General features: G+C 30.8%; 1 protein-coding gene across 4 annotated transcripts in view; it reads left to right on the forward strand.

Moving 5' to 3' along the window:
- Window positions 1-15,004: 15,004 nt before the first annotated feature.
- Window positions 15,005-17,479, forward strand: part of LOC107451031 (BAI1-associated protein 3) — a 344,805-nt gene continuing 342,330 nt past the window's right edge. For 3 of the 4 annotated variants that reach the window (XM_071187326.1, XM_071187327.1, XM_071187329.1), the window contains exon 1: window positions 15,006-15,271. In XM_071187326.1, coding sequence (XP_071043427.1) covers window positions 15,141-15,271 — 131 coding nt within the window. In that variant the 5' untranslated portion in view covers window positions 15,006-15,140. Of the gene's footprint in view, window positions 15,272-17,479 lie in introns of all 4 variants that reach the window. The other variant, XM_071187328.1, reaches the window with a different exon arrangement.

The raw sequence follows: 17,479 nt of genomic DNA on the forward strand, positions 1-17,479 counted from the left end.
GTTCAGAAGTTGTTTTTGGTGTAAGTATAACCTGAAAATAAATAAAATAAGTTAAATAATGGTTTGCATTAGCATGGAAACAAAAAGAACTGTTATCAGATCAAATCCCGCAGTGGACTGATTGTAAAGACACGGCTCCCAGTAGAACACTGAAGCCAAGGGGTGTTGCATAGTAGCAACGGAGTTCCTGTGCACTAAGGCACGCACCTCCGATCGAAATAAAAATGAGAAAAATACAATTAGCTGAGACTGTTAATCGAGAAAAAGAAAAATAGGAAATTTGAGGGGTAATCTATCTGGTATATTCATCATATGAGTTAAAATGGCCGAAGACATCGAAAGTAACACTGAAATCAAGCATCACCGGCTGTGGTCAGTAAACGTTTGGGTGACCATTTTGATCAACCTGCGTAGGGACCGAGATTGCGTGGTATCGGTCCTCGTTAAAGTGATCTACCGTAAAGGGCTCGACTTCGCGTGCAGGCCATTGGGCTGCCAAAGCATAGGAGCCATCCCCTCTGCAGAGGATCAAAATTGTGATGGCATGTCTTCGGATCATCCTCAGGGATATTTCCCAGATCGTCGCCAATAGCCCATTGTGCAGCTCTAGTGCGACGTAAATAAGGTACCTACCTTATCAGATAAAAAATTATTGTGGAACTTAGTAATTTGTTTATTATTTTGGATTGAAAAATTCGATTGAAAATACTAATAAAATTTTTTATTAATTAATATTCTTATATTCTTTACTTAATATATAGTTGAACCTGTATTTAACAGAAAATTAAAACGCTAAATGGGGGAATGCTATAACGCGAAAAGTTAAGCTAAATGATTCTTGGTTTACTTTGATTAATGCTAATGTCTTAACTTCTCTTCCTCTATTCTTCCAAAATAAATTATTTGAAACTAATATAATATAAGCAATAATATTTGTTAAAACTTATATTTTTTAATTAATAATTTTGCTTAAAATGATGTTTACTATTTCCCCTCTTAATAAGGAATTACATATGCATTTATTTCAAATGTTTTCATGATAAAAAAATAAGCACTTTTAATATTTTTTTAACTTTGTACTGTTGCAATATTAGTTCTTTTCTATCTTTTCTTTTCAAAGTTAGTGAATGCTGTAAAAAGAATTAAATAATCTACTTTTTTTCCGATTTTAATTGAAACGTATACTGACATTTTCGCTTATAAATTTTTCTTTTTAAATTAAAATCTATTTGAAATCAATCTGAACAATGCATTTACAAAGATTTGTTTTCCCCTTTCTTTTATTTCTCGATCATTATCATTGATTAATTGATTACCAATATAAAGACCAACATCAAATCTTTTTAATGTGTTATTGAACATGGTAATTGAGAATAAAGTTGAGAAGAATTGTCTCATTTAGTGGCTGCTAGAACGCTGGGTAAATAATTTAAAAGGAACTTTCTTTAAAGCGAAACTTTTCAAAGGAAATAAATATTACACCACAGAGTGTCTTTTAAAAGCAATCATTGGTAACAATAGTCTTTTGCCGCTAAAAGAATTTTTCAACGAAGCAATACAACAAATTGCGAAATCCATGAATATTTTAATACATTTTTGTTAATTCTTAAAATGATGCAACAATTGTATTTCTAATCCAGATTAGTTGTTTTTAACTTTAAACTAATAAATTGATTTTTTTTATTGCATCAATTAAAAGTATTTTACTTTAATCAAGTAGTATACGCCTTAGTATAACATGTTAAGCTTAGCTTTTAAAACAATCAAATTTCTAGATTTATGAACACATTGTATTTGGATGTAAATACAGAGTTTTCCTAAAAGTATATCCCAATTTAAATGTATATTTTAACAGCTAAACTTCTTCAGCACTACTGCCTAGTGCAGGCCAAGGCCTTCTCAGTCTGCTTCCTCCAGACAGTGCTCTAGTCGGTCTCACTCTTTTTCTTGTACCTTCCATCTTTCAGCTCAATCTTGGAGATGGAGCGTTGGTCTCAGAATGAGATGGCCCAGGGTCGAATCCCAGTAGTGGCTGATTGTTACGATTTTGGCTCCCGGTTCACACTAACTACAGTGCTGAGTTGAAATATCCTCAGTTATAGACGGATCATGGGTTAGAATCCCCCTGCCGTCGGGCTAACCATGGGAAGTTTTCTGGATTTGCGTCGCCATGTAACGGAAATACGGGTCTGTTCCATCAAAAAGCCTTCTAGGAAGGGCAAGTCTGATCAAATGCTTGATCCAGGAGTTCCCTTATCTTCTGGGTTGGGTTCAAAATTACAAGGCTGCGGAGTTGAATACTGCTAATCATAAACTCAGAATTGGGTTGACTGTTCAACTCCAGTTATGAAATGAAAATAAAATTATAATTGTTTTTTGCAATCTAGATATTTGGGTCGAAAAATTTATCCTTAACATTTAATGCTGTAGGACGTAAACTTAGTTAAAAAAAACTCAGTTAACTGTTAAACTTAGATTATGTAAAACAAATCATGCATAAAATTAAATGTAATCTAAGCNAAATATTTGAAAAGCAAGATAGTTCTTTTTTTTTTTTTTTTTTTTTTTACGAATGCTTAATATATCTCTTTTAGTTATATTGCTCATATGGAATTAAATTACAATGCTCTCCATATTTTGATTCACAAGTTCAAAATAATGGAATACCATAAGTAGCTATTTTTGTTACATGGATTACAACCAGACCTGAAGCGACATTGAATCGAAATAGGAGATTCACTCTTAGCAATTTGCAGAACACGAAGAACTAGCTCGGCATGGCTGCAGGCACCGTCGATTTATTTTGTCCTTGCAGACCGAATATACCAAACTTTTGAAAGATTTTTTTATTCAGACAAAATTACGTATAAATTTTTTTTTATCTGCTATATTCCTGTACAGCTTGAGTTTAATCTCCGAGAGTTCGCTTTAACACGCTATAGCGGAATTTTTCGTTAAAACTTATTACCTGCTTGACAAAATATACAAGTCTTCAGGATCCTAAAATTTCGAAAGAAAATTCCGCTCAGACTAGCCACTAAATAGCTTCCTTATAAAACGGTGGAAAAATAAATCAAAGGCCAAGCTCAATCAATTCGTTTCAAGCACATTAATTCGTTTATCACAAGTAAAAGTTTGATAATTTATTTCTTGCCTTCATAGACTTTTCCTTAAAGCAACTTTTAAATAATTTCTAATTCACTGAAAAGGATTTGAAAAGGTTTACAAAACTGAAAATTGAGAAACAAAAGCTTTTATATCAATATTTATTTACAAAAACAAACTTCAACATATACGGTGTTCGGTAAAGATCACCCTTAGTATGTATCTTTAGAATCCTTATTAAAAATGAAAACAAAATAGTATAACATTGGGAGCCACAAATTAATATTTAAGCTAGGCAAAAACAAAAACGCAATCTAAATCTGACAAATTAAGCCACAGAAAAGCAGATGTAATAAGCATTAAAACAGGTTTAATTGAAACTTGAAACTTGAAGGTATTTTCTGCCTTCTGATTTGTCAGAATTCAATAGCGTTTTTGTTTTTTCTATTAAATATTAATTTGTGACAACCAATATATAAACTTTTTTGCTTTCATTTTTTATGAGGATTCCAAAAATACATATTACGGGCAGTCCTTGCGGAACACTCTGTTCGTAGTTTGAAATAAAAACTTTATTTCAAGATTATGTTACTCTAATTATTTGTTTATTATTTTCCCTGGCAAAGAAAATTCAAAAACCACTCTTTAAAAGTTTTGTAACATTATATTTAATAACAGCTTATTTTTTAATTTTATTTTTGTTCCGATATAAATTTATTAACCATAAGTAAATGATTTTCGCTTTGATTTTTGATTTTATTAACCCAAAAAAAATTTAGAATTATAAAATATAAGAAGGTGGAGAAAAAACAAAAGACGGAAAAAAAACTAAAAACTGTTTATATTCTTCACTAAGCACTTTATGACTAAAGCAAGAGGATTTTTTGTATTTTAGAAGCAAGGGAACATGCTTATTGTTGAGGACAAAGAACCTTAATTAAAGACTCGAAAATCTTTGAAGACTTCATTTGCTGGGGTGACTTTGAAAGTATTTTAATTTCATCATTTGTATTTGGGATAGATTGAATGTTGTTTTCTTTGACAAATTACTTTAGGAAGAGAAAGTTCTATCAAAACGAGGCAAATTGTCTTCTTTGTTTGTTGATTATGACTATTGTTTGTATGAGCTATGTTATTACGAAAGATCACACTACTTTTTGAAATGTTTAGAAAATATTTTGAGATCTCTGAAAATATTTTTATTTGAAGGAAATGCATTTGTTTGCCCTGGCGCGTAAGTTGAAAAGTTTAAAATATTTAAAGACTTCAAGAAAAGATTGCATTTTTATAAGACTTGAGCCATTAAATGTAAGATAATTTAATAGCATAATCGCGAATAAGATTACAAACTATGTTATTTTACTTAATTTGTCAGAAACTGCTGATCATTTGTTGTTTTGAAAATTGTTTATTGTTTAAAATCTCCCTTATCTATTTTTTTTATACTCATACTATCATAGCGACGATGCTTGGAACTCTTATCAGCTCTTTAGAAATTCTTTAAAAACAATATTTAAAGACACCGGCCTTTTTATAGAAGGTATAAGGCTTCAAAACTAAAATTATGTGGTTAAAAGTGCAATGATTTTTTTCTTTCCATGCATTACCTATATATTTTTTAAAACCGTAATAATGTTCCGTAATAATGCTTTTGAATATGTATTTTTATAGTACTTGTATACTAATTCACATTAAGAATTGCAAAATAATATTTAAGAGAAGAAAAAATAAAAACATTCTCAATTTCGAATTACTAGTGAGGAAGACTGCAAGAAAAATATGAAAAATTTATTTCATGGCCGAAAGAAACAGAGTGTCGCCAAAGTATGATTTTTTGACTCCGGTTTCTAATAATTAATTCTAATATCCAACAAAATCATGTTACATGAGCCAAGTCATCTGATTTTGATGTTTTTAATAACGCTTTCCTCAGCAGTGATTTAAAGAATTTTGATAATGTTTTTATTTATTCCTTGCTCAGATATTACGAGACTACTAACGTACATATTTTTTTGATTTCACCTTTGATAAGAATTCTCAAATGGGTAAGGGAAATTATTAGGGAGCATATTGTATAAGCTAATTTATTAGGAGTTTGGGAAATTGTTTAAATGATTTGGATGTCAAAAATAATAGTACAAGATTCAGAATCGATTAGATTATCCCAAAATCCAAAGATATTTTATACTCAAGGTAACAGAAAAAAGGGTTATAAACAAATAAAGTATAAAAATAATAGATTTTAAGAAAAATTTGAATTTAAAAAAAAAACTCGACTATTTGCCAAACAAGTGACAAAAGTCCATTTGGAAAAAATAACCAAAATGAAGGGATAACCTTTTACGGTCGTACATCTACTTTCAGCCCTAAGAATTTTTATTATTTCAAATTACTGCTTTTAATGACCAAAGCAAAGAACCGTACTGATCGTATAGTATTGAATAATACTGTTCCTTTTACTCGATAAGCTTTGAAGAAATGTTAAATTCAAAATATTATTTCAAAAATTACTAGATTTATTTTTGCGTCAAATTCGAAATTTAGTCTTAACGTTGGTCAACAGATGGCACTGCCGACTAGAAAAAAACTATAAAACAATGAGTCTGCTGCTTGTCAGACCATTTAAACTGATATATTTGCACAAATCCCTGTTAATTTTCTCCTCCGATCCATTTTGTTGCTGCAAATGGAGGTTACTTAAAATACATTTTTTAATATTTTTTCATTAGAAGCGCCACCTGTTGATAAATTTTATAATGAAACTTGTAACTGAAACGAAGCAAAAATAAAGAACTGTGTTTCTAAGCAGAGTGTAGCATTCCGTCCAGTTTCTTTCATTTTTCTTAAATTGATTTTTGAAATATTTGTTAATATTTGGAACTCACGGTATTTGAAATACTTTATTTCTATCGAATAGAATCAAAATTTTGTTGTAATAATTATTTAGATAACGATGTCTAAAATGCGCCTGTAACTATTTTTGGTGGAGTTAAATGCCTGTTGCACTTGGTCAGTCAATGCGGATAGTTAATGCTGGTGCTTGAGTGGTGAAAGATCTGGTGATCTAGCAGGCCAAGGTAGCATGTCGATATCCTGTAGAGCATTTTGGCTTACAACAGCAGTTTGAGGGTGAGCGTTATCTTGTTAGAAAATGCCTCCTTGAATGCTGCTCATGAATGGTAACAAAACAGGTTGAATCAACCGGTTGGCGTACAAATTTCTAATCAAGGAATAACTATGCGAGTGCTCCTGCTGTCATAGGAAATTGCTCCCCAGACCATTACTCCAAGTGTAGGTCTCGTGTATCTAGGCCGGAGATCAGCTCACCTGGCCTACTTCTAACCAAAATGCGGCTAGCGCTGGCACCAAGGCAGAACCTTCCTTCATCAGAAAACACAATAGATCGCCACTAGGGCCGGGATAGCCTGGTCGGTTGGGCGCTGGGCCCATATCCAAGAGGTCGTGGGTTCGATCCTCGCCGGCCGAAGACTCCCCGTGTAGTAAATGGTGACTGATGCACGTTAAATCTGTCGAGTCTCAAAGTCCTCCATGTTCCCACAACAAATCAATACCTCTGGGGGTACTGATCCAGGAGTTTCCTTGTCTTCTGGATTAGTTCAAAATTACAAGGCTACGGAGTTGAACGTTAGTAGTCGTAAACCCATGAAGTTGGGTCGGCTGTTCAACGACGGTTATAAAATAAAATAAAAAAAATAGATCGCCACTCTGTCTTCCAGTGAGCTGTAACTTGCCACCACTCACGCCGTAAACGGCAGTGGTTTGGAGTGAGTAGAATGCAAGCTACAGGGCGTCTCGCTCGGAGCTGTACTTGGAGTAGCCGATTTGTGAAACTATGACAAAATCTACGACTCTATAGAGAATAACGATATAGCACATTTGAAGAATCTTTTATATGCTATTCTGTTGCAAGCCCTTAGTTTCTTCTATGACTTTAAGGCATGAAACTGTGACCATCTCTGTCAAAGTCTCGAACTTTTTAGTGTCTCAGTCGCATCAGCAAACTGTGGTTGATTCCTGGAATTTAGGAAAAAGTTATGAAAATCTCGGGTATACGTCTAAAACGCTACACTCATTACATTTATTTTTGCAGAGTATCATTCTGAATCGAATAAAACTAACTTTTACTTTTACTCGCTTTTAAGATATTGTCTTTTTTTCTTGAGTAGGGGAGAGTGCGGTCAATTGTAAAATTTTTTATTAACTATTTTTAACTAACAAAAAATCCAATATATTATTAGTATTAATTGACAGACGAGTAAAGTAGACTATTCTCTACTAGAAAAAAAATACCTTATTTTAAATGTTATTATATTAGTTATTAACAATTTTTGACAGTCGTGCACTTGTTACAATTGTCCCCACTTACGGGGTCAATTGTAACAGGAAACGAATTTCACTAAAACATAGTTAATTATACATATTATCATAGTTGTGATATATTTTTTTATTGATCAAAATAGTAGTGAAATTTTAGGAGTGAAAATATTAATGAGCAGAGACCTAAAGGTTTAAACTTTTAACTTTAAGGGGTTAAAAATTTTAATTTATTCTGTGAAAGGTGACAAATAAAATAATGCACATGCAATATAATATAAATGACATAGGAAACTGTTGGTGGTTCTTAAAGAGTTAAGTAATGGTTTGTAAACATAAGATTATTTATTTTCAGCTGTTACAATCGTCCCTTTACTTATTGTTACAATTGTCCCCAAGACGCCATTTCAGCTTCATTTGTTAAAAACAATGCTAGTTAATTAGCAAAACTAATCTTTTTTTTTTTGAAATGTTAATTAAGGTGTCCACTTACATATTCGGTTACTAATTTTTATTTGTTTAAACAAAATTACTTTGTTACAATATAATATTCTAATACCAAAAAAAGTACTTGCGTGGCGTGAAAATATCTTTTGTGATGTAACTCTTTCAAAAGTACATAAAAATGGTTGCCAGCAGGCGTGTACATGTAGATTTATTAAATACACCTTGTGCGCTACCTAGGAACCAAATCTACACTCGATACTCGAAATTTTAGCTCTGTTACAATAGTACCCTGTTACAATTGACCCCACTCTCCCCTACTTTTGAAAATATGCTAAAAATGAGTGAACTTCTTATTTTCGGAAAGAAATTTTAACATCTCTATCATCAAGGGGAAAATTAAAAAAACTATTTTATTTATGAAAGACGACTGAAATAAAAAAGCTCTTCTTGCAAAATATTAATAAATAAATAAATAAGTGAACTTATTTCAACAAATCCTTTTCCGTTTCGCTAAGTGGTAGGCAACACTTGGTGAGAAAACTGAAAAGTATTGTTGCCTTTGTTTGCTAAAAGATCAACCATCTTACTTCAGTACATATCATGATGTGAAGGTATATATTGCCGTTAAGTTTTCTTTTTCAAGGTACTTAACACCCGGAGTTTTTTGCTAAAACAGATGATTAGTTAGAATATGCAGCTTTTATGCTTCTTTTAATTTAATTAATAAATCACGTCCCCAAATCTACATAGTTTTTTTTTTGCTTAATTTTATCACAAGCTCTAAAAATATTCGAAGTGTTCCGTAATGATTGCTAATAACACATATTTTAGAGAAATTTGTGAAAATGAAGTTAGAATATTATAGACATTAGGGGACGCAATCTAATACGCTAACGAATCTTTGATTAACTAATCGCTCTCTCTCTCTCTCTTTCTCTCGTATGCCTGTTAAGGCAGAGGGGTGCGATTGCTCTTGTTTTCCAGTGCCGATAAGAATTCGACTTCTGTTACACCCATACGTCACACCTGTTTATAGGGCGGACCCATTCAAACATTCATTCATTCATCCACAGATCGTAATTTTGACCTGAATCAGAGAACGATCAATCTCCAATTCAGTATCCCCAGAGGTATTGATTTGTTATGGGAACATGGAGAACTTTGCGACTCGACAGATTTAACGTGCATCAATCACCATTTACTACACGGCCGGTGGCTTTTTGAGGTTTCTTCCTCTAATATGTACACTTTTTAATTTCCATTTTGACAAGTTTTCTACAGATATTTTAAATTCTGGTGATGGAACACGCTGTATATTAAGAGCGGTAATTACTTCAACGTAAAAGGAATATATATAGTTCTGAGTCTGTAGTGAATCGATAAAGATTCGTTTTCTTAAATATAAGCTGTAAAATGTAAAGTTTTGGGAAACCCACCCACACTGCATTCGAAATATCTTTTAAAGAAATAGTTTTTTGCATTCCTTTTAATTTTATATGAATACATATGACCAATTCGATTAACGGAATTCTGTTCATTTATTTATTTCAACTAAATTTTCTTCCTTCTAAGGAAACATTCAGTCATTAAAATAAAAAGGTTTTCAGTATTTCGGATATAGAACAAAATAGTTCCTTTTAGTCTATTGATATAAAATAACAACAGTATATGTTTTAATTTCGAAGTAAGGAGGGAGATGAGAATTTATCTAAAAGTAAATAGATATCTTTATTATAGAAGGTTTAAAAACAAAAGAATTATGTCCGAACGAAATATTTTTTAGCCTAAACAAATGATTTGCGTCAATAAGTAGCCCTGCTAAGTGCTTTCTAGAGAAAATGTGAAAAACAAGGTAAATATGATTATAATCCATATTAATTCATGCTCCATAATTACACAAGATTTGAATTTCACCGTATATGTTTAAACTAATGGTAACAAAAAGATCAGACAGATAGACAGTTGAAAGTTCAGGGTTATTAGATCCAAAGATTTTTTGCGTGAAATATATGTATGCAAATATTCGCAACAGTATGTTTTTGTAAGTACATAAAATTTATGCCTGTATGTAGAGTTTGCAAGCAGCATAGTAGGGGAAAAATGAGCTCTACACCCCACTTTTAGAATTGATGACATCTCTTACTATAGTGCTACGGGATCAGCACTTCACCCCACTTCCTCAGTATGGAGGAGAGGTCAACCCCACTGATAAGCTCTTAGTAGGGATGACGTAGCATATGGGTTGGACTAAACAAATGATTTTTTAAAAACTTTGAGTATTTATTTCTTCAGCAACTGTGGATATACTTGAAAAATTTGATACTTACTTTGTAATCTGAAACTAGTTTAAAAGGAATTTCTCATTGGAAAAAGTTACAAAAAATTTGCAAAGGGTCCTCCTTTATTTTTATACGCATGCTCTTAATGTAGCATAATATTAAAAAATAACGTCTTAAAAAGTTTGGGTTAATATTTTCTGTACATACAAACTGTAATGTTGTGTGATGAATGTGATGTGAAATGATTCGTTGAGAGTAGGTGTATAATTGACGAAAAAGGAGGACAATTTGCGAATTTTTCGTGATGAGGAGCTCATTTGCAGCTTGATTAAGATTAAGAAATGAGTGTTATTTCTTTCAAAAATACCCGTATATGTCATATAATTCAAAGTTTTCCTATGACATGGAAATGATTCATAAATGGAGAATACCTAGAAATACACTCTCAATGTAAATCATTATCTCCTTTATTATAATTAGAAACAATATTTTCAATGCATTTCCACGACACAATGATACCCTTCAAAGTGTTATGAATGATGTGTTTATTCAAGTTGTAATTTTTTATTTGTTAATTCTTGTTAATCAAAAATGATATTTTGACACTTTTAACAGTTCTCAACTTACATGTGTGTGAAACTAATGTCACTAAATTTATACGCGTTTCTGTTCAGTTGGGATTGCTTCTCCAGGGAGTAATGACTAATCTATATTGCGCTCTCTAAAAGAAATGATTTTAATAACATCGCGTATTTATTTCCACTCAGTATACACATCTTCGCGATGTATTTTTCTTTTTGAAACTATAAGAATTGTAATGAAAATTATATAACTTAACAGTAAAGTAAAATTGCTTAAACGCTACTCTTTTAAAATAACTGATTATAAAAACGCATTTATCTAATTTTATTAATTATTTCAGTAATAGAACGATGTACAATGCGCAAGAAAAAGATATCACCCTGAATAACTATCGTTCTAATGGACGGGAATTGTAATAAGTGTCAATCTTAATGGTTTCTGGGGGTTACTTTAAATATGCTAATTAATTAGTGCTAACTATTAATTAAGTTACGAAATCAGACGCAAAAATGCATTTTCTCTGAATAAACACATTTTTTTACATACTTGGGTTCCTCACCCAATTCCATATTCAAAAATTGGGGTGATCTGGGAAAACTGAAGGGGAAAATCGCGATAGCCGGGGAATTCAAATCAGGGCAAAATGCATTTCCATATTCCACGGAGAGATGGTGCGAAACTAATATCGTTAACAAGAGAATTGGCATTCATATGAATGAAACAAGATTCCCGAGTATCAAGATTAGCTGATGTGGCAGGGGTGGTTAGAATTTTGGCATTATCAAGATTAAATTTATCCCGGAGATGCAAATAATGTTTTGTAATGGATTAATCGCCTTCTTGAAAAAGGACTTTATCGTGTTCCTTTAGTCTAAATTTTAAATCCCGTCTGGTTCATACAATACAATGTTGAACTGGGAAGGAATTCATTATTTTTTTCACTCTCCAGGCTACCACTGTTTCAATAGTTTATTTATTTATTTTTTCATTTTGATTTTCTGTTTTTCGTTGGTAACCATAAATTTTTTTAAATTTCAAATCACTTTAATTTTCTTCATTCACGTCTACCGGCTCTTAAAAATCAGTGACTATTTTTGAGTACGCTAAGCATTTGCTTCAAACTCTGCCATTCTCAGGGCTCGCTAGACGTTAATGACTCGTGACGGGAATTTTTATTCACTCAAAACATGTCGACTTTTATTTCTATTTTCATATTTTTTAAAGATAATAAAATTTTTATTTTCCCGTTTCAGTTTTCATTTAGTGACACAATATACTAAATTAAAATACTTAACGCGATATTAAAATTAATTTTACGTAAGATAATGGTTATGGCTATTAGATTGAAAAAACATAATAATATATAATTCGGCAAAACTTTTCTAAAAAATTCAAAGCATTACATTTTTATTTATTCATTTATGTAATTAAATTTTGGATTGTTTTGTTTCGTTTCGTTATTTGTTTGTGTTTTGACTGCAGCTGTGAAATTTTTTTTTAGAATGTTAAACCATTCTGTCTATAATTGAAATTTCAAAATGAGACAATGGAATGACCCTTCTCCCCTGCAATCAAAGATAAGTCGTTACAAAGTCAAATATTTCAAATAAGTAAACGTCTCCGCCCTATTCAAAATTTTTGGAAAATATATTTTTTATTCATTGATCTGAAATCTAGTCTAGATATGCTTTAGTGTATGTTTAAGGACAGATTACAATAGAGTTTATATTTTAAAATTTATTTAATTTCATTTTTTTGCTTAAATAACTCAAGTTACATGATAAAATGTATGAATAGTAAGTATGATGGTAAACGGGGCTTTTCACTACTATGCTATTCCTCATTTTTCCTCCCTTTACTAACAAAATAAAGGAAAAAGTTTAATTTCCAATAATTTTAATAAGTTTAATTGTTTCTAACTGTTTCAAGCAATTAAATGTTACATCCAAACAGATTTCAATTCTGGGGTTAATTAAATCATTGTCACGTTTCAATTGAGCATAAAAGAAACATTAACATTCTTGTTTTTTTACGGTGAAATAAAAGAGTAATTTCTATCTATAATTTCTAAAAAATGTAAATTGAAATTATTTGCTAAATATATAATTTGTATCAATAAAATAATTTGTTATCCAAAAATTTCTTAATATATTCTATTTTAGCATTAAGGAAATTCTAAAATTCGAAAAAGAACAAATTTTTGACATGATGTTTCTAAAAATAGCACTGTTTTGCAATCTTCTTACAATTTTTTATTTTTAGTATTTGTTGTTTATCAAAATAAGGAATATCGAGCTTTTTCCTGATATAGCAATATTTTTTTGAATTGTGCTGAAGTTGAGAAATAATTTTAACAAAGTTTTAAGCACATTTTTCAACATTATCCTTTTTAAAGGGTAACTTTGTTAAAGTTAGCGGTCAAGGATAACTTCGAACGTCAAAATAAAATTGTATATCCAAAATTTTTTGTTCATTAAGAAAACAAAGCAAACTGTTGTATTTTTTTCTGTGCACACATGCGCATTTGCATTTCATTACTGAAATAAATAAGAAGTCATAAATAATAATAAGTATTCTAGCTAGATAAGCAAGCATTCTAGCTAGACTTAAAATGTTAGGAATTTTGATTGACGATTAACTAAATATTTCGTTGATAAATTCCATTTTCAGAAAATGATTGAAGCTTGCAGTGTTATCTAACATAAAAATAATTAAAACTGTAGAGTTCTAGCCAATTTTTAAGTGGTCATAGTTTTTAATGGCGATAAATTCCTTTTGACGATAATATCGCGATAAATTACTTAAGTAGTTGTCAAAAAATGATGGGATCTTACATAGCCATCCAGATTAGAGCCCCAGTTGGATTTTAAATATTCTTTCTAGATTTAAAATGGTCGGAATTTTGCTTGACGATTAACTCAATTTTGCGATAAAATGACGATAAATGCTGCTTGAGCCGCGATGACTCAAGGGATAGAGTGTTCGCCTTCCAATGAGGTAAACCGGGTTCGAATTCCAGTCGATACGGATTCCGCATCCGGCTTGCACCGACCACAGTGCTGACGAGAAATATCCTCAGTGGTAGAGAGATCATGGGTTAGAGTCCCCTTGCCGTCAGGCAAACCGTGGGAGGTTCTCGTGGTCTTCCTCTCCATGTAATGCAAATGCGGGTTAATTTCACCAAAAAAGTCCTCCACAAAGGCAGATTACTCCCAATACTCGATCCAGGAGTTCCCTTATCTTCTGGATTGGGTTCAAAATTACAAAGCTAGAGAGATGAACATTAGTAGCCGTAAACCCATAAAATTGGGTCGGCTGTTCAACGACGGTTATAAAAAAAAATAAGATAAGTGCTGCTTACATTCATTATGAAACAATTTAAACTTGTATTGTCGTCGGGTATGGAGCATTCTAGCCAGTCGGAGAGGATTTGAAATTTTAATAGTAAGATTTCATTGTTATAAATACTAAAGCAAGTGAATAAAAACGTTGTAAAAATGCACTGCATTAAGGTGCCTTGAGTGTCGCATTTAAAGGCTAATTACCTTAATTGAGACAAAAATGTCCTAAATGCGACAGCGAAATATCTTAGCTTAATTTGCAGATAATAATTCATTTTCAGCAAGAAAAATTTGTTTAGAACTGAAGTCGTACTACTTCAGTCATTTCATTGAAAAAAATTAATAATAGGTCAAATTAGACTAAAATGTGGCAAACGTATATGAAATCACGTTGCATTTAGGCACACTGACCTTACATTTTAAAATTATAGCTTTGCTTAGTTTATAAGGCACTTAAACGATGTCTTTTATACTTTGCTTTGTGTAATAAATACATTTACATGATACACTTAACTCTTTTTTTAGAAATAGCAATTGATAGGTTTAGTGTTATAAAAAATAACTTCAAAGATAATAAATTACTATTTTATGAAAACGTTTGCAAAAGAAAAAAAATAAAACATGAAAAAATTATGTTTGTTTGTTGACCTTAATGTGATTACAATAAAATATTCATAAACGAGACTAATAAATAAGAATAACAACTGTGGTAAATATATTCAAAGCAATATTTAATACCTAAATTAGTAAACAGAAAACACAGTACTGTACCGACCATAAAATTATAAATAATTTGACATAAAGCAAGATAAAAATCGCCAAATGGAATACCTTCTCAAAATGTGTGGTCAAGCAAGGTAAAGTTAAATTTAAAGACATGAGCCGCCGCCTGATGGCTCTAGCCACAAACTTTTCTGTGCAGTGCAGCGAAGTTCTGCTACAGGTGAGAACTCCCTCGTGAGTCTTCGTTGCATTTAAAAGCGAGCGTCGTTCTTATTGGAGTTCCATTTCCCCGAACTTCGTCGGGGAGAACACTTCTTGAAGAGCCAGTATGGCTATCGTTTTTAATTTTTTCCAGAAGTTTAAGGAAATTCCGTCCTTTTTGCGGACTACTGAGGAATCGGTACCAGACTTTCCCGAAATTTCACAAGATCCGGGTTATTTGGATGGAGAAGATAACTGGTAGGATTTTTTAAAAAAAATTTAAAATTAGAAAACTTGATTTTATTGTTTATTTATTAGTAAATTAGCATGATGTATGGATGTAATATTTTAAAAATTGTTTTTAAAAGAAAAAAATCACGTTAAGATTTGTTATAAAACAATTATTCAATTATATTTTCTCTGAGAAGCAAAATTAGTGTTTGAAATAAATGAAAAAAAAATGTATCTAAATCTATTGAAAAAGAAAGATCATTGTTTCAGAATATTTCAGTGAATTTTTTTAATTTTCAAAAATAGAAATGTTATTGAAAATTTAACTTTATATAATTGTTAAATTAATGTAGTGTATAGATTTAACCATTTTTTAAACTGTTTTTAGAATTAAAAATGAACTTTTCTAATAATTTACTTCCAAAAATTATTCAATTTAAAAAACTAGATCTTGCGAATAAAATGTTTACATTTTATTCTCGGAAATGTATCGCAGTTGTAGTTGAAGTATACAGCGATCTCGATGCTATGAACAAATTAAATCCTTGTGATCAAAACAGCTGCGTGTACTAATATAATATAAAGGGTATTCCTTATTTACCGTTTTTAATGTGTATATTTGAAATCCTTGTCAAAAATGAAATGAAAAAGTATACACATTAAGGGTCTTAAATTAATTTTCAAGTGAGGAAGGAATAAAAACGCTTTCTAAATATTGTCGAATTACTAGTGAAGGAGGCGGGATGAAAAACGTCAAAATCAGTTTGTTTGCCAGATAAAACTTGGAGTTGTCACTAATAATAATATTTCAACTCCTTCTTTGTTTATTGTGGCAAACTTTGATGGCAATTGTTTAATAAAACTAGTCAAAAAATTAACATTTTTAATACAAATATTTATTTTCATTTGTTATATTTATTTGTTTTTTCTTAAAGACAGACAACATGAGATATTATATTTAAATTAAGGCAACACTTTTGTTATTAGAAAAATGCAGTTATAAGCTTTAAAGCAATCTGTTAATCTATGTCATTACTATAAGCACTATTTTAAACTACATTTATTATAACCTATATATTAATTTATTTTTAAAAGATTATTCTTTTCAATCTAAGTATCTAGTTAAACTATTAAATCAAATGAATTTATTCAAATTTAAATTAATAAAATTTAGCTCAATATTACTTCATTAAGACTATTTTTTTCAAAAATAATAAGCTTTTGTAAATTGTGATATTTAAGGAGCTATTCGATTGATTTATTTCAAATTTTTGCTTACATCAGTATAAAATATTTTCTTTTTATATACGTTATTAATTCATAATTTTCGAATGTTACAAAAATAAATAAAACAAATAAGTAATTATGAAAGAAATTTTTTATCTGAAATTATTTTTTAATTAGCCAAATTTTGCGAAATGTTTGATTCCCGTAATTATTTTCAGATTTATAGAGGAGAAAAAAGTAAAAGAAAGTAAGAAATGCTATAAATCCCAAATTTTCTCTATGTTTACTAAATTTTAGGATTCAGTTTTCAAAATTCAATCTCTTAACTATTATTATTAGAGAAATAATATCAGATGTTTTAAAAAGTTCATGTCTGGTTTGAAACCTAATGAAATGCAACACATTTTTATCTAAAAGTATTATTCTTAAATTCTGCATTTCCATCATTTTCTATAACTCTAATTTACGTTTTACACATTTTTGAGGTTTTTGTGCGCAAATTACACGGTATTTTGTAAACGAAGGATTTAAGAACGGTTTTGATTTCTTCTACAAAAGGATTTTATATTCAAATTTTTTTTGTAGTCAATATATAAAGTGTTTGAGGAAATATAATGGTGAGTCATAATTTCAAATTACGCAGTAGTGTGGTTTTAAAGTATATTTAGTGAACACACACACTATTACGAATATTAATGTTCACCTCCGTATCTTTGTAATCTTGAACTTAATCCAGATAGATCCCTGGAGAAAGTATTAGGAAAAATTTGCCTTCCTGGAGGATTTTTTGATGGAACTAAATAGCATTTGCGTTACACGGTGAAGGAAAGCACGAAAATATTCCACTGTTAGACTGCGGCAAGGGGACTCAAACCCATGATCCGTCTACCACTGATGATAATTTATGTCAACGCTGTGGTCAGTGCAAGCCGGATGCGGAATTCGTATCAATCAGCCAGCACTGGGATTCGAACCCGGTTCACCTTATTGTATTTATATATATATATA

The sequence above is a fragment of the Parasteatoda tepidariorum genome, chromosome X1 (genome assembly GCF_043381705.1).
Source record: "Parasteatoda tepidariorum isolate YZ-2023 chromosome X1, CAS_Ptep_4.0, whole genome shotgun sequence".
Taxonomy (NCBI): Eukaryota; Metazoa; Arthropoda; class Arachnida; order Araneae; family Theridiidae; genus Parasteatoda; species Parasteatoda tepidariorum.